At 36.8% G+C, this 21,200-nt stretch overlaps 1 protein-coding gene across 1 annotated transcript in view; it reads left to right on the forward strand.

The window, feature by feature from the left end:
- Positions 1-21,200, forward strand: part of LOC121297390 (teneurin-3-like) — a 258,654-nt gene that overhangs the window by 183,732 nt on the left and 53,722 nt on the right. The window contains exons 6-10 of the mRNA XM_041223701.1: positions 2,949-3,047; positions 5,988-6,226; positions 9,757-9,879; positions 13,744-13,958; positions 17,127-17,337. Of these exons, the coding sequence (XP_041079635.1) occupies positions 2,949-3,047; positions 5,988-6,226; positions 9,757-9,879; positions 13,744-13,958; positions 17,127-17,337 (887 nt within the window). The remainder of the gene's footprint in view (positions 1-2,948; positions 3,048-5,987; positions 6,227-9,756; positions 9,880-13,743; positions 13,959-17,126; positions 17,338-21,200) is intronic.

Here is a 21,200-nt window from a genome sequence, read left to right on the forward strand (position 1 = left end):
CCCGGAGCCAGCATCGCAGCCGTTGTGCGAGCTGATGCTCTGGGGAGGCTAAATAAGCTGTTCCCTGGAGCCAGCATTACACTTCAGCCATTAACACCAGGCAGAAGGATATCTACATCATTAGATGGAAAGAAATGCAAATGGATGGAGATGCAGATGGATCACATTCGTTTACTGTAAAGCTACGTCTTAGTTGCCGCTTATCTTGGCGAGAGCCGAGTTTTCAAATCAGCATCTACTCTACTTTTAACATCTACTCTACTTTTAACATCTACTCTCTTGTAATGGAAATCTATTGATGAAGTGGTCGGTGCTTTCAGAACACTCAGGAGTGGCTGAAAAAAAATCTTAATGTTGCTTGTTTGAGAGCAGCTTTCAAAAACATGAAAAGAGATATCTGGATTCGCATAGTAATTTGTTCCAGCATTTCTAATTAAAAATAAATGGTCAGCCAGTCTCTTTGCGTTCAAAAGTTTACAGTTACAGCATTTGCAAATCTTGTCCAAAAAAGGTAATCTTGTCAAACGAGAACATGACCTTCAAATGGGGCCAGTATGAGACAGTGCCTGCATGAAAAAAAAAAAATGATATTCAAAAGTCCATTGCAATGTAATTTATGGTTGAATAATGACATTTTTTATTTAATATTTAACTTTTTTTTTTGTTTTTAGATCACTTATTTTGCAAGTTTAAAATGCAATTAAAGTAAATTATACCTAACATTAAAATAAACATTAAATGGTTACGGTATGTTTTAAAATACATTTACAAATATTAAGCAATAAACACTAATTATATAAATTATTAAAATATAAATTATTTAATTATTGTTTTGTAATGTAATTGTAGTATCAAAAATTCCATGTGAATGTAGTTATACCTGTCATTTTAGTCTAATAATTTCACTTGAAGATAAAAAATGAAAAGAAAAAATACATAAAATTACATAATCTTACATTAAGAAGATTTAAAAAGATATTTTCCTTAAATTGGATTGTGCTGTTAACAAATACATTACCATTGCAATACCTGGAGGAAGCATTTGATACCATGTCCCTGAGGTAGTTTTGTTATTATTCATTATGTTCATCTCAGCAATATTTATACATTTGCTGAAGTCACGTAAAAAAGGGACTACTGCTCTCCAGTAGCAGTGGTTGCTAGTAATTAGTGAGGCGGAATCACTCTAATATTATCTGGTTTTAGCTTGCAGTATTTTTTTTTTTTTTTTTAATAACATTTCTTGTTTGTTGTAGTATTTAAGTCCCTTTTGTAGCTTGCATACAATAGAGTAGTGTTTAGGCGGCCAGGATGTGGTGGGAACCCCCTGTGAAGGCTGTGTGTGCATTGTAATCTCAGCCTTTGGTAGCGGCCATAAGTACCTCTCTGAGTGTTCTGAGTACATCTTCAGGAAGACTCACCCCAGCATAGCGATTCTGCTCAAGGCAGCTCTCCAGGGCCTAGAATGCATCTTTACAACTGAGGAACTCATCATCAAACACAACTAAAACACAAAGCGTTCCCTCTTCATTAAAGGTCAGCCAGCACCTCAGGGATTGAAATGATCCTTTGGTTTATTATCTCACGAGAATATATACTACAAGAACAGCCACAGCCACAGTTATACTATCAATAGTGTTTCTACATATGCTTAATTTGATAGGTCCAATTAATTAATAGATAAAAGATAAAAGTTAAAATTGTAAGGGAGAATTTTTTGCCCCATTGTTTATGAAGGGAATGAAGTAATGGTTACATTTAAAACTAGAGGGACTCGGCTCATAACTGCAACAAGTTATTTTTGCTAGTCTTGTATTATTAACGTTGATTTTTTTCACACGCTCCAAAATCTTAATTATATTTTTACCATGATATCTACAGTACAGCCATTTATCCATGTATGATAAACTTGGGAAAGACATTCTTTATCGCAGGAATTTATAGGCCCCTTTACATTCTGTATTTTTTACTGTTTATTAAATATGACTCACTCACTGCTTATAAAATCTGATAATAGAAACACTACAGTGTGTTGTTACTAACTATGAATGTAATGAACCGCAGCTCCCATCCTTCTTTCTGATACAGTTAACAGTCCCTCCCTGTCGTTCAAGCTCACTTCCTCACTCTGGCCAGCCTTAGCTTGGTTCCACTCCAGCAGCCATCCAATCTCTCACTATTGTAAATCTCCTGGAGGGCCTCCTCCTAGGACTGTGCACATTAACCTTATTTGAATGTCTTCTTATATAATATCATTGCATTTTCTTAATACTCTTTATAGACATATGATTTTTTTTTTTGTTTTCTGGCAGTCTTTGCTGGCAGTGTTTCATGTGGCTCCTGATTAACATATATTCACAAATCAATCTGTCCCATTCCACATTCCTGATGTGGAAGGGATTAGAGCAGAGTCAATGGACAGATCTAGAATGTGCATTTTACGGAAAGCTGTTCCTTTTGAAAGGTGTTTTTTTTTTCCTTTTCTCTCCCTGTGGTGCATAGGGATATTAATTCAAATTTGATTTGAATATGAATTTAAATTATTCAGTTGTGTCTCATTCCTGGCCCTGCATTATACTATGCTGTGTAGGGGACCTACTTAAGAGCCTGAAGAATTTTCTCTCCCTTTTTTTTAATGCATTCACAGGAACAGCATCACTCTGATCATTGTGTGGGGAAGTAATAGTCACAGCACATAACCTGCAAGATACATTCCAGTTCTATTTAACTTATTGCCAAGATGTTTTTATTTATTTTGTTATTTTATATAGTCTAAAAATAGGTTTTTAAAAATTGAACTTGAACCAAATAAGAGGGGGGGGGGGGGGGGGGGGGGGGGGGGGGGGGGGGGGGGACAACACTTATATAAATGCACACTATTGTGAATATTGCAGTCACGGTGAATAACAACATGCTAATTGCTTGTCTTATCTCATTTCTATGTGTAGAAAATTAGCAAAGCAAGCAGTTCTCGAAAATGGGCATGACAACCTTATAGAGATGGATGTATTTACTCCACCATGCCACGATGGCGGTTATGGGGATGGGTATGTTACTCTAAGTGTTCACATGATACTAGCTGTTGACATGGAAACCCTAACATTGTAAAAAATAATGATGTGAGAAAAGCTTATTACGCCAGTGCTGTTTTAGTACAAGGGAAATGTAAGATTACTTGACCAAAACAAATTCAGATTTATTTCTTGTTAAATTTAAATGCTAAAATGATTGTACATACTTTTAGGTTGTACATTATTAGTTTGCAGCTTCCAGCTATAGCTGATTTGAATGACAATTTTAAAAAGATCTCAGTTACAGTAAGATTTCTATGCAAGCCGTACTTTAAAAATGGTCTAAATCAATTTCACTACCCGCTTTCAGTATGCTTTTCGCTGACTGTTTTAATTGGTTAGCTATTTCTATTTTTTTTTTTTTTTAGTGTAGTTCTATGAAATTTATTGAAAGCTTTGAAGACTAGTAAGAGCATTAAAACATAAAGGATATGTCTATTTAAATAAAAAAAAAAAAGATGCTCGTTTGGACAAATGCATTACAACTAGTGCCCAAAATATATGTTTTTAAGTCATTTATAAGCATTCAAAGCCATAAGCATTCAAAGCCTTATTAGGCTAATATTATTATTATTATTAATATTAATATTATAATAATATTAATACATACCAAGAACGGTTGTTGCAAAAAGAAAATTTTTTAAAAAATAATTTTTTTTATTTATTTATTTTTATTATTATTATCTGGCAGAGTTATGTATTTAATGAGAAGCGTTAAACCAGGATAGTAGATATTGTGGTAATTGTAGAAACATGTCTTTATGATTTTATATTTTTAAGTTAAAGAAAAAAAGAATGCTGATTTTGAGAATTGCTTAACTTTGCTATTTTTTATGTTATTTGAAAATGAAAAGGAACTTAAATAGGTTCACAAGCTACTAAACATATTTTCTGATGTATTTATTTAAACTAGGGGTGCACCGATAAAGATTTTCTTGGCCGATACAAATAGCCGATGGTTATCTACCCATATCGACTGATACCGATAGGATACCGATATAATAGATAGGGCAGTTAAGCTTTGTAAACTACTAGAACAAGGCATAGGGCCTATATTTAAACTGTTTTATAATTATAAATGTTAAAAAACAGATATTGTATACTTGTTGTATTTATGACAAAAATTAACAGGTTTTGTTTACTTGTTGCATTTACTTCAGAAAATGAATTAAAAAATTACATAGTATTATACTGTGTGCTTGACAACACTTACATTTGTACACATACATTTGTACAGTATACATTTGTTTTACAATACAGTCACACAAAAATAACATTTTGCATTAGTACAAACATTGCGTATTAGAAATGCTGCTTATATTGTACAGTAGAAAAAACAACATTAGTTCAATTCTTATTTTAAGCATACACTGTTAAAAATGCAACTTAAATTGTCCACTTAATAAAAAAAAAAAAAAAAGATGTCATAAAAATATTAAATTTCCGCTTACAAAATTCAGTCAACTTGAATTTGTTACTTAACAAAAGAAGGCACAGTGATCAATTTCTGCTTCAAAATGCTGCTGAATACACCTGCAACCAATGCAGATAAACAAAAACTAAAAAAAGGCCAGTTTGAAGTACATTGTGTGCCGTCTCAGGTGAGACGTTGCTGTAAGTGACTGCAGCTGATGCATATTTTAAACTCACACTATTCTCTGTAAGTCGCTTTGGATAAAGGTGCCTCTGCTAAAAACATAATAATAATAATAATAATAATAATAATAATAATATAATAATAAATAATAATAATAATAATAATAATAATAATAATGTAATAACCATGCAGTCTGCGCAAACTAAGAGGAATTGTTTTGCACAGGCATGCAAACACTCCAGAGTCTTAACTATTCAAAGAAGAAAGCTTTTTTAAAAAGCATCAGAATAATATTCTACACTCAGTTCAACAGTGGATTTAATGTAGCATCAAGTCTGTTCTGCTGCAAAAAACCTGGCTATCCTATTGTTGTCTTCAGATATTTTAATTAAAAAATCCAAACACTGCTGTTCTGAGCACAAGGAAAATGACTGTCTCAGTGTTCTTGCATCATTAGTATCGTAAGTTCTGTGCTGGAAGAAATTCAGGTATGAATATTGTGTACATTATTGGCTAAAATAACAAAAACTGCCGATAGCCAACTGTATTTTTTCCCTTATATCGGTGCACCCCTAGTTTAAACAAGATGGTTATTTGAATTATATTTCTACCACATATTCAGATGGGAACTACCTGTTTTAAGAAAGAAAAAAGGAACCCCAAAGTAGATCTCTCAAGATTGTATAGTGCTCCAAAAGCAAATTGATGGATGTAATAATGGTAGCTTTATACTGCAAGCATTTCTACTTCCCAAGTTAACGATATATACTGTAGCCTTAGAGCTGCAATCTCTTGTCAGAACTGTTCATTTTGAATTAGAGGATCAGGTTTAATTGTCCGGAATTACTTTGAACCCAGAACGTTTAGCTATTAGACCAGGAGTGATGAAGGTTTCAATTTATCAACACTGTGGGTTTTCACTAGGGTAAAAAAAAAAAAAAAAAGTTAATAGGTAGCAGCCACCGAATGCATTTGATTGAATTAGATGACCTGGTTAATTAACATTGGTGTAATGGTCTATTAGTCAATCACAGTTGTTCTTGAACACCTAAAGGGACCTCTTTAAAACTACATTTGTTTGTATTATATTAAACAAGTGGTGCATGGAAAAAAAAGAACAACTATATATATATATATATATATATATATATATATATATATATATATATATATATATATATATATATATATATATATATCCAAACTGGTGCATGGTGCACGTATTATATTAACCAAATGGTTTAATTCAAGTATATATATAACGTTTGGTCTGTATTTGAATAATATTTTATGTATATTCTTTCTTTATACTTTTGCAGGCACTTCCTCTTTAAGACTGGCACAGGGACAACACCGCTGTTCAGCACGGCCACACCAGGCTACACAATGGCAACTGGTGCTGTTTACTCCCCACCAACCCGGCCCCTGCCAAGAAACACACTCTCGAGGAGTGCATTTAAATTCAAGAAATCCTCCAAGTTCTGTAGCTGGAAGTGCACCGCCCTCTGTGCTGTTGGCATTTCAGTTCTGTTGGCAATTCTTCTGTCTTACTTCATAGGTAACTGGCACTCAATTCCTAGCAATTTGAACCCTATCTAAAACATAGCAATTTCTGTTAAGAATTGGTTCTTTCTGTTGGCGAGCAGCAAATAATTGCAGGGAATTAAACATAGCAGATTTCATGCCATATCCGTGAAGATAATTAGGTGTAATAATAAGGACACTAATCGGTGACTTAATTGCAAGATGACCCAGTTCTCAATGTATTGATTTAAGTTATTATCTTATTTGTGGGACCATATGTTTTATCTGATAACCTACATTATACTAAACTGAGAAGAGGAATTGAATTTATAGCTGATTTGATAGGAAACCTAATTGAGTTAAAACGCTAGATGTGGTTCTTAGTTCTTAGGTGTCAAAATGAAGGTGTTTGTTTGGGGGTTAAGAATGTTTAAACAAGTTAAAATCCCTAGTGCATACCGCAAATGACAGATAAAGAATAAACTATTATTGGGTTAAAAAAAAAGAATGCGTGTCAGGTACCTGGATGCATGGAATGACTGATTCACTCCACTTGAAGCTGTGAAAACAGCTTGTATAAACACCCTAACTTACTGATAACATCTCACAGCTTACATGTTTTCAAGTGTACTAGGGGTTTATAGAACCCTACAGTACAAATAAAAAAAAAATGTATGCTGTTTTTTTTATGATTTGATTCATAGACACGTTTATTGTCTGGTCTATAAAGATGAAATAAAAAGATACAGGAATGTAACCTCTTTACACGTTGTCTGTAGTCTCCAGTAGCTGCATTTCCCAATGAATATATTCAAAGAAATGGTAAGAGGAAATTACAATTATTGAAAGTTTGAAAGGTAAAATACCTTGGGTATTTGATAATATCAAAATAGTCAAAGACCTTGTCTTTGCAGATATTACATTTTAAGTGATAGCACAAGTTTATGAATTATATATATATATATATATATATATAAATCTGTTGTAATATGCAATGTTTTACTGGGGTTCAGTTCTACAAAGGTTGATAATATGTCTTTCTGCAAATGCTAAAGAGGCTTTTGGAAACAAATATGTTCCTGTGCTGATCTGTTGTTGATTTTGACTGTGATCTATAGATCTGCCTTCCATTATCTATAGTTTGGCCTGTTTTTACATAGTTTAGAAGAGTCATACCCACTGTGGCATTGTCACTTGAGTGAATCTACTGCATCTACTGTTTGTTGTTGTTGCTGTCATGGTGAACCATACTGACTCAGCTCAAAATATTTTATTAACAATGGACAACAGACTGGATATTATCAGCTGAATCCCATTTATTTGAAAAAGATTTAGCGTAACATTTCTTAATGGATTTCATAACTACTCGTTACTACGCATTCAATCCATTTGCATATGCCCTCAGCAGGACACTTAAGAGAAAAGCTAATTTATGGAAAAATATGGGTGCCTAATCACAAGGCAGCCCTGTAGGAGGATGGATATTACCATGTGGCTTCAGATGCCCTTGCTTTTATCTTAAATGCCTGTTTTGGTAACACCAGCATTTCTTATCAGACCCTATTATCTGCTTTTATTAACACTTTATATATGTTTGTTACAAAATCCTGTCAATAAATATTGGAAAGTAAAATGCTTTCAGATTGTTAACTATTCATGAATATTCAGATACAAAAATGAAAAAGAAGGGGCTCCTGAGTGGCGCATCTGGTAAAGGCGCTCTGCATGGAGTGCAGGATGTGCCGTATAGCCTGGTGTCGCCGTTTCGAGTCCAGGCTGTTCATTGCCGACCGTGGATGGGAGCTCACAGTGGGCAGTGCACAATTGACCGAGCGCCATCCAGGGTGGGAGGGCTTAGGTCGGGCCAAAGTGTCCTTGGCTCACGGCGCACCAGGGACCCCTGTGGTCTGGCCAGGCACCTGCGGGCTTGCCTGTAAGCTGCCCAGAGCTGCGTTTTCAACAGATGCTGTAACTCTGAGGTGGCTGCATGGTGAGCCTGCAGTGTGTGAAGAAGCGGGCGGCTAAGGGCACACGCTTTGCAGGTCAGCATGTGTTTGTCTCTGCCCCTGCCGTGTCAGTGGTGAGCTGAGCTTAAAAAATAATTGGACATTCTAAATTGGGAGAAAATAATAAAAATAATTGGCAACGACTAAAAAGAAAAAAAAAAAGGAAAAACAAGATCTTCTGTAATTTGAACATTAAATTAATTTGACCTCATTTCAGTTTTCATTTTCAGTCATCATCGTCTGTATCACTTTTGCTGCCATCACAGTCTAAATGTATCTACTGATGATAATGTGGTTTTCCACAACTTACTGACTGTCATGTGCTTCTGTGGGTTTGATTGATTTTAAGCTGGTTGCTGGAACTCAAAGACACGCTTCATATCCAATGTTCACAATAAACCGAAACATTTGAGAAAATACATTTTGTCACCATGATGCTACACCCACTTACTCTTTTGCCCTTTTTATTAAACAACCTAGATTTATACAGCAACACATAATCCTCAAGCAGAGCTGGTGCTGGGCTCTTGCTTTTCAACGGGATCCTGATCAGGAGTTCTAAAGCGACATGGTCGCTGGCCTCCACAGTCCTTGTCACTGTGGTGCTTTTTACCACTGTACTAACAAAATAAATGCAGCCATCACTTAGCAGTCTCTCTTAATTAGGGATGCTTCCTTGGGTTGCACTGTTTTCTGCTGGACTCAAACACCTGGAAAGCCAGCATCAAGTTTTATATTTAAACTTTACCTTCTGTTCACATTATACAGAATGTTGTGTACACACACACATGCCTGTCAAGAACCGAAAGATTTCTGCCTGCAGACACTTGAAATATCAAATATGAAAGGGCATGTTATTGCTTGAAAGTTATGGACACGTGGCTTAGTTTTTAAATGTTTTTCTTTTATTGACACTTGTACTGCTTTGTTTGAGTTCTATGTTATTACACCGTGCATCAGTATTGAACAAATTTATACTGTGCTTATTTACCCTCCGTCTAAGGGTGAATTGTGTTCGTGTACACCTGGGTTACAGAACAAAATGTTTGGAAAAGAAAGGACCTTGATATGGTACTTTAAGTTCTCCAATAAATACTGAAATTATGAGTATTAATAATTTTGGTTTTACTTGGTCTGCTGTAGAGTTCAAGTCATTATATTTCCTTTGATACAAATGAAAATGTGCATTTCCTTTGGTAGAACTTAAAAGTACATGTATTGAGTTGAACATGAATAAAACTACAACAATAACGTAGATAGAATCCACATTATAAAAACACCATCACAATTAAAATGATTGGTACCACCACATTATGCAGTCTCATCAAAGTGGACGCATGTGACCTGCTGTTATATTTGTTTTGTTATATTAAATTGTTTTATATACTTATATTGGATTTATGTAATAATGTATGTCTGAAGAACAGACAGGATATTGGTTTGTTCTATTTTTCCATTATTTCTCTTTGCTTAATCACTCACTTAATTGTTACTTCAGTTTGCTGTGCATTTTAAAACCATACATTGACTGAACTTGCATTCCTGTCTTTTCTTGAAGCCATGAATCTATTTGGACTCAACTGGCAGCTTAAAGAGACTGAAAACTACACATTTGAAAATGGGCAGGTTGAGTCTGAAGCCACTCCAACCAACGCAATAACAGTACTTTCGGGTGACAATGGTAAGATTTTGTTTCATGTTCTTTATCATATTTTTATGTCAAATAAATATTTCTATCCTCATTGCTTGCTCATATTTGCTCATGTATGTGTACTGCTATATAGAGTATAAAGATAGCTCTATAATACACAAGGGAATTTGACTTTACAGTCTCCTTAAGGACTGCATTCAAATTCTTTATTGATTCCTTTGATACTGACTAGTACGATTTTTTCAACTTTTCATCTCTGAAGATGATTGATTTTAGTGATAACATTTTATTGAAATTGGCAACAACAAGCCTTGTCCCTTCAAGGTAGTGCAGCTTCCTTACAGGTCTAAAATGTGACAAAACGATCACCAGCCAGAGGGTATCCAGACACGTTCGCTTTAGTGCTACAAAATATGACCAGCAATCCCTTTCTTTTATTTCATTGAAAGTGAAATATATGCACTGATTGCCTTTCATTTGCTGTTTTATGAAGCCCAGGGGCTTTCGGGTCAGCGTGGACTCCATTAAAGGCCAATATCAAAAAGTGAAGAGGAATGTTACATTATGACTTCGGTTTTGCTTATGCTAACAAACTGGGGACATTCCTACAGTCTGGTTGTTTGTAGATGGGGATGTCCTTTGTCAGCGAAGACATCTCATGGTGGGAGGAACGGAGCGAAGGTTACCTTAAGGAAGAGAAGGGCTCGTATTGATTGTGTGTAAATGGTCTTATCCTGCTTCCTGACATCGTAATTAGTGCTGCTTATGAGGATTTAAAATCACAACAATAGACCATTTACTTGTGGGGTTCTTTACAGTGTAATTGTGATATTGCAGCTGCTTGTCTTTAAAACATTTAAAGGGCCCTATTAATGTAATAAGGCTAATTATTTTGATTTTAAATGACGTATTCTGAAAATGTCTACACTGGCACAATAGCTTCTAAGATTAAGTTGTATCAAGTAAAACAATGGATGCTGAAGTTTACAGAAAACACAGCATAAATCCATTAAGGAACTGGAAGAGACCATTGTGACCGTATCTTACTTGCTAATTAGTGTTGCCCATCAGGATTTTAAATGGCATCAGTTTCTACAATAGACCATTTTATGAAGGGCTTTTTCAACATTTGTTTTGCTATCCACCCCCTGATAAAGTTACAGAAGGTATGCTTCATGGACGAACACCATTTTGAGCAACCTTTTCCACTGGCTGTGTGTTTGCAATAATAAAGTAAAGCCCACATTTGTCCCCCAGTAATATGCAAATTATTCCTATTTGCCATGCAATTTATAAACCAAAAGCTCAGCTACTGGGTCAGAGATGCTTTTCAGCCAAAGTAGATGCCATCACCATCTCTCTTAACATTGAGACTGTTACATGAGATACAATTTCATTTTATTGGTGTGCTAACAAACTAGACTAATAGCCATCATTTTTCTCATCTGAAAGCCCTCACGGTCCCTGCCGGTCTAGACTTCTCAAAGTTTCAACAAACACATTGTAAATTGTATAGGGTGAATTTAATAATGTTTTAAAAATAATAAAATTATATAGCCTTGTAGCAGGGTGGTAGGAAAGCCCTACTGTTTAAATGTATTGTTTTGTTTATTTTTCGAACGGGGTCTCCCCCACCGTCCCTGTATCGTGTTATTTTGTGTTTGTATTATGATTTATTTGTTATATGGAAAAATGATGGCGTGGCCATATTTTGTTTTGTATTTATGTTGCAACGTGGATGGAAAGCCTATCCACATTAATTTAAAAACCTTGTGCAGAAGGTGGCCATCTCCCGAATTAATTAATTGTGTAATTGTTGCTAATTGGGAGATGGCCACCGATATATAAACCCACAGCTCCCTGCACTCCGGGTAGGGTGTACAGAGGAGAGTACGGGAGAGCGAGAGGAGAGATTTTAAATGAAACTAAAACTGCCAGCCGGACCTGAGTGTTGTGTTTTGTGCTCGAGATTTATTTTTGTTTAAACCTTTTATTTTTGTGCTCTGTGAGCAAGTTTTTTCTTTGTTAAAACCTTTTATTTATTTTTCTTATTTGAAAATAAAACGGTACAAGCACCATTGCACCGTACCTGCAGTGCTTTGTTATTCTTCCTGATGTCACTGCTCGTCAGCCCTGTCCTGTCACAAGCCTTTTCATTTAGTTATAGCCAGGTGCTCACTGCACTTGCTTCTATAGCCTCTGTAAGAGCTAAACATTTTGAAAAGGTAGCTATGTTTTTCTGCTGACACAGCTGAAGTCTCATGACAAAGCTATGTTAAATCCTTACAGCTACTGAAACAGTCAGATAGTTTTTTAAAAATAACGCTAGCAATTTCAGCTTATAAGTTATGTAAGGAAGAGTTTTGATTCCTTTTAAAGAGCTCTTCAAAGCAATATTTATTTCAAATGAAAATTGTTTTTGTCAATGTCATTCTCTTTAATAGAACATATAACTGTAGCAGAAGATACTCAATGATTTTGTCCCCATTGTTTGTAAAGGAATTTGTATACTAATGGTTCTAATTGCTTTTTTAGGCTTTCAGTGGCAAAAGAAATACTCTCAGTAAGATTGTCAAAGCTTTTAGTGGTCTCCTTAAAGGCCAGGTCACACTATTGAGTTGTTGATAGCAACAGGAGCAACAGATTTGTTGCCTGCATGCTGCCTTGCAGTTTGCGATGGTCACACAAGAGACAAGCCTGCAGTCGACAAGCTGACAACTCAGGCAACAACCTAATGCAACCCAATCATAATGCATGTTTTTGTCACAAGATTTAAACATGCTGCAAAGGAAGACTATGATATAAAAATGTACTAATTACATTAACAAACCTGTAGTTCCTTCTTAATTAAATACAAAGGTGTACATAAGTAGAATTATTTAGTTAGTAGGTTTGCATATTTAATATGCCAAACATAATAAATATATCGGTATTCATTATCCTAAACAATGTTTTCAATACTGTACTTTTAATATTTTCAGGAGAAGGCAGACTTGAGATTTTAGATTTTTTTTTTTTCACTTCATTTACTGTTAAAATTAAATATGTTTTGATTGGGAGTTAATGTAGGAATCACAGGCATACTGAATGCACAGCAAATTAAATTAAAATAAAGCATATTTTAAACCGATGGTCCCTGGTTCAAATCCCGGCTCACTCACTGACTCACTGTGTGACCTTAAGCAAGTCACTTAACCTTCTTGTGCTCCATCTTTCGGGTGAGATGTTGTAAGTGACTCTGCAGCTGATGCATAGTTCATACACCCTCTGTTTTTATACACCCTCTTATTTTTTGTGAATGAAACTAGGAATTAGTTTATTGTACAGGAGAGCTCGGTAATTACATTTCATTATAAATAGCGTCACAACACCGTACGTCAACGTTTCGAATTTCCAGCAAGGCTAAATGAGTCATAGATGCTGAACAAGAGGAGGCCCATCATTCGAAGTGCAATTGACACCTGCAGAAACGTTTATTTTATCCACAATGTAACATTAACATTTAAATTTATCTTTAGTAAAAAAAAAATTCTAAGTGCACCTTTGGAATTAATACCTTTATAAATCTGGCCTTAAAACAGCAGCAACTGAACTTGTAGTGTGGTCTAATTTTTGTTATCACATACGAACAAAGTGATAGTAGCAGCTACACCAAAGACAGGCAGACACAACAAAACAGATGGCAACTGTAATAAATCTCCATATTACTTCTACTCTAAACTATAGCAATTACCTCCATCTACCTCTACATCTACCCCTGTGTGTCTAACAAGTAGAATTAAAATGGTCAAGCCATATGGCTGTTTTATATTAGGAATTAAAACAGGGACTGTTGAAAAATAATGCTTTGAGGTCTTACTTTTCAATTATTATTATTATTTTATTTTTTTTTAGGAAAACTTGGTGTTTTTCTTCAAGAAAATAACACCATAGATTCCGGAGAGGTGGATGTAGGTCGCCGTGCAACACTAGAGGTGCCTCCCGGGGTCTTCTGGAGATCGCAGGTTTTCATCGATCAACCGCAGTTTCTGAAGTTCAACATCTCGCTTCAGAAAGATGCTCTAATTGGAGTATATGGAAGAAAAGGCCTACCACCTTCACACACTCAGGTACAAAAAATAATTATATAAATAGCTGGGAAGTGACAATCAGGGGGTGTCTATGGCTTTGCACTTTTGCAAGCTGCATTTATAGCAGCTGTGTGCACTTTTCAAAGCCGCTGGGCGCTAGTATTTGTGTGTCTTGAGTTTTATGGTGATCTGCAGCAGCCTTGAAAAGTATGCCTACAAGGTGTGCAAAGAGAATTTGTTATAGGCTTGCCTACTGTGTCACTGTCCTAAATGTCCTTTAATTCTTCCAGAACAGGTTTTTTTCATTCCCCATAATTAATCCTCTAGAATTTCTATACATGCTTAAGTACAAGTTTTCTGGACAGATAAATCAGTCTCTTCAATTTTTCTGTGATTTAAAATGATTAGACACAGGTGGGATGCTGTTTCCATGTGAAAAAAAAAAAGACTGACTTCAGCTATCAGGCAGCAGGGTATTATTTCATGCCTTGCATCTTTGTTTGTATGAGCTGCTCCTCTGTGCATATTTGGATTAGAGTGACATTAGGACAGGACTCCCGCGGGATTCCGACGGAATACATTTCTCTTTATGTTTGAGGGAATGGATGGAAACGGAAATGAAGCTGGCAAGAATGGGAGGGACCGGGAACAAAGAGTTTTAAATTTGACAGGAACGGATGGGAGCGGAACTGAAGGCTGCAGGAAATGGTGGGAGCAAGACTGAAAGCTGCGGGAACAGCAGTACCAAACTTTAGTTTGTCAGACAAGCTACAAAAACTTCAGATGCTGTAATATTAAACCAATCAATATGAGGTGTTGTAAAATTAAACCAATCAAATGCGTACTCAGACTTCTGGGTATCCATATATTTACCAAGACAGACATAACTCTCGTATCAACCACACTCATTTTAATTGACACACCCCATTTAGTGGTGTCACTAGCCCACCCATTCAATTCAGCCTTGCTTGCTTCTAGACCAGGGCTGTCCAATCCTGGCTTTAGTTCTACCCATATCCTAAATTACTTAAGTCAACCAATTATTGGTTCAATGAGGTAATTTAATGCACAGTTGCAACAAAAACCAGGAGAGACACCGGCCCTCCGGGACCAGGATTGGACACCCCTGCTAAAATAAACTGTAAAAGATTTAAACTAATTTTAAATATGTCAACCTCAGCAAATAACTGGATTAAATAAACTTACTGGGAGTTCAAGTTGGAGTGAAACTCAAAAGACTGTGGTCCTCGAGTTTTTGTTTTTTTCTGTTATCAACATATTAGGCATAATAAAATGGTTGAAGTAGGTTTGTGTGGTTCTTGTTATTCTTGTAATAGGTAATAAGGCAATAGTGAATGACATTTTAAAAATTCAACTAGGAACATGATGAAAATGGAAAACACTAGACAAAAAGGGTAACCTGAAAAATATCCTGATTAAAAGGTATGTCATACAACTAGAGGTTAAAAGAAATCAGCTTCTTCTTTTTCTTAAATATCACGGGATGGGATGGGACATGACATTTTTTGACAAGACGGGAATGAAAAATATATATATATATATATATATATATATATATATATATATATATATATATATATATATATATATGGACAGTACGGGATGGGAAAAATTCTGGTGGGACAGGATGGGAAGAAAATTTTAATTGAACATTTTTTCAGGGGATGGGATTGGACAAGAACATTTTTGATGAGACGGGATGGGACAGAACTCAAGTTTAATTACCGTGTCACTTTGAGTATGTCGTTTTTTCACATAGTCATCTGGGCTTTTAAACTGCTTTCAGCTTGGAAAGGTATAATGAAAGAATCAAAAGAGCAAAAACATTTTGTTCAGTATATCCTCCATTATTTGTAAAACAAACACACCTATATTTGTGGGTAATGATTTAAGCGCTCAGAATAAACAGTTTATTGCTAGTCCTTCATGTAGTCCAGCCGATGTGCTGTACTCTTTTAAGTCAGTTACAACAGTTTCAGAAATGTGTAATATAAAATACCAAGGTTACAAAATAAAAAAAGCCAGGATTAGCTGTGTGTTATGTTGGAACTTTTTCTAGAAGGACAAACCATAAATCTTTAAAGTAACTGGCAGCAACTGTCCATACAATGTAAATCAATATCTGCCAGACTGTCTTTTGTGACACTTTCTAAAATGTCAGTTTGATTGCTAGAGAGGATCAATATGTTTCTTTAAGGAAGCGTAGAGAAGTAATGACCAGTGATTTATCTATTTTCATTAAGGTTTTTTTTTTTTTTTTAACTTGTAAATGTTTTAGCTTTAGCAAGGAGTGCATTGAGTGATATATCAATTAACTAAACTAAATGCCGTTTTCAAATCAGTAAAAGGTAATGTTTTCTGAAAGATGTGAGATGTCTTTGGAATGTTACTAAACTGTGTTTTCTATCGTAGACATTCTGATACTTCCATCAAAACACCATGTTAGCTGCAAAAAAAAAAAAAAAAAAAAAAAACTGGAGAAAGACGCAAAAGGCCGCTCCTTTCCCCCATCATTACTCTCCCTTTGTGTGATTAAGATGAATAGAGGCTTTCATGCCAGATAATCCTGGCATATACTTTACGCTTGCTGGCGAATCAAGGGATGAAAGCTTAGCTTCTTCATTACAGTCTTCACTCTTCTCTAAGAGAAAGAAACTCACACCAGTTAGACCAGAAATCAGCAAGCTAATAATCACTGTTTGAAATAAAAACCTACTTAAAGGTTTTCACAATTTGAATGAAATGTAATTGTTCTAATTTTCACTCAGAAATGTATTGTTTTCCTACTGTCATGACTAAAATGAACTGAAAGAATCGTGTGCTTAGCACGAAGTTTTGGAAGCTGATTAATTTCTTAATTAACATTTTGTGGATTTTTGAGTCAGAAAAAGAAAACTCATTTTCCTGAGGATTCACTTGCTGTGTGCTGTTAAAAATCCATTAGACAAGGCAGAGCGAAATGAATCATTCTTCAGAAAAATGCCTATTTTGCAGTTGGTTACATAGTTGGAAGATTAAAAAATGGTATGTGTGTCTAATATACAGATAATTTAGTTTATCTTTACTGGTGCTTTCTGAAGTGCACAGCTAAAATTGGAAGAATGTTTCCATACAAACATGTTATAAGGAAATATATGTACAGATCAAATATTATATGTTTTCCCTTTTTTTTTCCTTTTCTTTCAGTATGACTTTGTGGAGCTCCTAGATGGCAGCCGGTTAATAGCAAAAGAGAAGCGCAGTCTCATTGAGGCTAAGACCGGAGGCCGCCTTGTCAGGTCAGTCAGTCTCCACGAGGCAGGGTTCATCCAATACCTTGACTCTGGAATCTGGCACTTGGCGTTTTACAATGATGGCAAAAATCCTGAGCAGGTGTCCTTTAACACTATTGTCATAGGTAAGCTCTGCTAAAAAAAAAATCCAAACACCTGTTGCATGCAGTGTTGTTTTGAAAAGATAAAATAAATATCCCTGCCATATTTTATCTTATTTAAAATAATTTTTAAACGTTCCCTTTTTATACATGCAAGTTTCCTTTCATGTATGAAATGTAACCATTACCAAATGGAATAAAACCTCTTATAGCCCAAATTACCTGAGCACTTATAACAAAGCTGCTTCTTTAAGAGCCCCATATGTGTCACACATTGTCTCCGCAACCAGGTGATAAAGACGAATGACAAATAAGGTTCAGCGCCATTTTCTTTTTCAGCCTGCCTGAGGAATGAGTGAGCTCTGACTTTGTCATAAAAAAGAAACTGAGATAAGTTGATTACTTCACGTTTTCTCTCTTTATTTCATATTGAAATTATTTAGTTTTTAGCAATAATTTTTCTTGTTAGTTTAGGTACTTTTTAAGTCCCCTCCATGGCCTTGTACCCTTGCTAGCGCCCGTTCATAAAAAAAAAAAAAAAAATAATATATATATATATATATATATATATATATATATATATATATATATATATATATATATATATTAGCAAGTGTCTTAATCATTTCTGTTTTCTTTCCGAAATCCAGTGCGCACGCAGGCTGTCTCTCTGTACTAGAGTCTGCCTCTGTGCCGGTTCCTACTGTGCTAGTACCTGAACCAGTACCAGTCACCTGGTCAGTACCAGTCAGTACCAGAGCCTGTACCAGTGACTTGGTTTGTACCAGAGCCAGTACAAGTGACCTGGTCGGTTCCAAAGTCGGTACTAAGACCAGTCATACCATTGACCCGGTTCGGTCTGGTTTGACACCAAGACCGTTACCAGTGCTCTGTTTTTTGTGTACACTGTACCCAACAGTTTTCAGCACCAGTCAGCTTACTGTCTGTTCTTGTGCACATACATTGCACGGCTGAACTGTTTTTTCAACCTTGCACCATGCCTGGGTTTCACCTTTGTGCTGGCTGCAAAAGAAACATTCCAGCAGAGGGTAAGCACAACAGGTACATCCACTTGTGCGTCTTGTGATCAGTTATGTAAGAGGGCACTGGAAAGCAGGCTGGCCCGCTGAACCAGGGAACGATCTGCATCTCTGACGCCAGTGCAGCATGACTCGCCCCTTTTGTCTCCTGCAGTGCGGTCAACAGTCTCCACTCCCTGTTACACAGGGAACTAGGAAACGAACCGATAGGGGTAGAAGCAGGACCAAGAGTCCGCGCTCCTCTAAATCCTCTTCTCCTTCATCTGGCTTGGAGAGCTCCCCCGCCCCTCTTCCAAAGAAGAGGAACAGGAGCCGCTGTAGCAGGCATTCTGATACTGATCTGGTTGTGGGGCAAATGGTGAAGCTTTTTAAAGCTATGAACCAGCAGCAGTCCCTTTTTGACGGGACGATCAGATGTCTTGTCTCCCTTATCAGACGTGCTACCACAGCTCTGCAGGAGCCTTGGGCCACAGAAGATAAGCCTGAACACATTTGATAGGGTGCCCGCTGCTGTGTGTCAGCACCTGGCCCCTCCGGTTCTCCCAGACTTTTTACACGATGTGCAATCATCCTGTGCAGCAACTGCCCAGGCTGTCTCCAGGTCTCTGGACAGTTTGTATAGGGTGCACGATGCAGATAAGCAGGGAGTACAGGGAGTGTAGGAACCCACATTGGAGGATCTTCACATAAATGTTTTGGAGCTGCAGGTAGTTCTTCTGTCCCTGCAGCAATTTTTTCCAGAGATACATGTGACATGTGCTGATACGTACAAACAACACCACAGTGGTGACTTATATCAACAACAGGGGGGTCTTCGGTCTCACGGGAGTTTTTTGCTGTGGGCTCACGACCACTTGCTTTCAGTAAAAGCAGTTCATCTGCCAGGGGTGAGGAACTGCGCAGCAGACCTCCTCTCCAGAGGTGGTGACTTCACCCAGAGGTTGTGAACCTCATTTGGGAGAGGTTCTTTGCGACCCAGGAATCCACTCATTGTTCCCATTTGTATTCCGTAGTGGAAAGCGGTCACCCGCTTGGCATGGATGCGCTTTTTTTTGTAGTCCTGTTTTATTTTTTTTTATTATTTTTTTTCTCACAACACTGTTTTGCGCTGCGGTTTAGTCCCATATTTGTGAAATGTGAAAACTAGCCATACCTTGAGGGCTCGGGTGTGCTCGGCTCGGCTCAGTTTGGGTGTGCTAGTGTGAAAAGGCTATTAGTAGCACAGCCCCTGTTCGGTCAGCCGTGGGAGCTGCAGGCCTGTCACGACCTTCTGAGTCAAACACAGGGGACTCTGTGGCGTCCAGATCCAACAGCTCTGCAGCTTTGGGTCTGGCCCCTAAGCAGAGACATTTGAGCCATGTCAGGATATCTCACAGTCATTGAGGTGCTTCAGAATGCCAGAGCAGCGTCTACACGCTCCCAGTATGGTTATAAATGAGGTGTATTCTGATATGATGTCATTCATGTGAACTGGACCCCACGACTTGTCCCATGGCAGATATACTAAGTTCCACGGACAAGCCCTGTCTAAACAACGGCTGTCAAGGTGGATTGCAAACACAGTCGGCCAGCCACAAGTAGTAATTTTCATTGCAAATCGTTTTAGTAGATATCATAGCTCTCATACTACTACTAGCTAATTGTTAATGTAGTAGAGGAATGAGAAGAGAGTATTTAGGGACCGGACAAACCCTTTGGATGCATACAGACTAGATTCATATATACAATTAGTATCAAAGTACTGATTTCTGAGAACAGAGATAATTAATTAATTTGTGTCATTTATTAGATCAAGAAATTAGAAATAAAACACAACAAAATATGTCTATTACTATACTTTAAAAAAAGGTGTTGAAAGCACTTTTTTTTTTTTTTACAATGTACACATATCATTGCAAGTCTTAACTGTTCTCTATGCAAGCGGTAGTTTTCAGGAAGTAGTAGCTGACTGTCATGGTATACAGTGGCTCTCAAAGTATTCACACACCCTCCCCCCATGTTACAGCATGGAATCAAAATGGATTTAATTAGGAGTTTTTGCCACTGATCAACACAAAAAAAGTCCATAATGTCAAAGTGAAAAATAAAATCTACAAATTGTTCTAAATTAATTACAAATACAAAACAGAAAATAATTGATTGCATAAGTATTCACCCCCTTGAGTCAATATTTGGTATAGGCACCTTTGGCAGTAATTACAGCCATGAGTCTATTTGGATAAGTGTCTACCAGCTTTGCACATCTGGACACTGCAATGTTTGCCCATTCTTCTTTGCAAAATTGCTCAAGCTCCGTCAAGTTGGATGGGGACCTTTGGTGAACAGCAATTTTCAACTCTTTCCACATATTCTCAATTGGATTGAGGTCTGGGCTTTGACTGGGCCACTCCAGGACATTGACCTTTTTGTTTTTAAGCCACTCCAGTGTGGCTTTGGCTGTATATTTGGGGTCATTGTCCTGCTGGAAGATTAATCTTCTCTCAAGTCCCAGGTCTCTAGCAGACTTCAGCAGGTTTTCTTCCAGGATTTCTCTGTACTTTGCTGCATCCATTTTGCCCTCTGTCTTCACAAGCTTTTCAGGCAGAGAAGCATCCCCACAGCATGATGCTGCCACCACCATGCTTCACGGTAGGGATGGTGTTCTCAGGATGATGTGCGGTGTTAGGCTTGCGCCAAACATAGCGCTTAGCGTTGAGGCCAAAAAGCTCTATTTTGGTCTCATCAGACAATAGAATCATCTTCCGCTTGGTCTCAGAGTCTCCCACATGCCTTCTGGCAAACTCTAGCCGAGATTTGATGTGAGTTTTTTTCAACAATGACTTTCTTTTTGCCACTCTCCCATAAAGG

Source organism: Polyodon spathula, chromosome 2 (assembly GCF_017654505.1).
Source record: "Polyodon spathula isolate WHYD16114869_AA chromosome 2, ASM1765450v1, whole genome shotgun sequence".
In the NCBI taxonomy this organism is placed as follows: Eukaryota; Metazoa; Chordata; class Actinopteri; order Acipenseriformes; family Polyodontidae; genus Polyodon; species Polyodon spathula.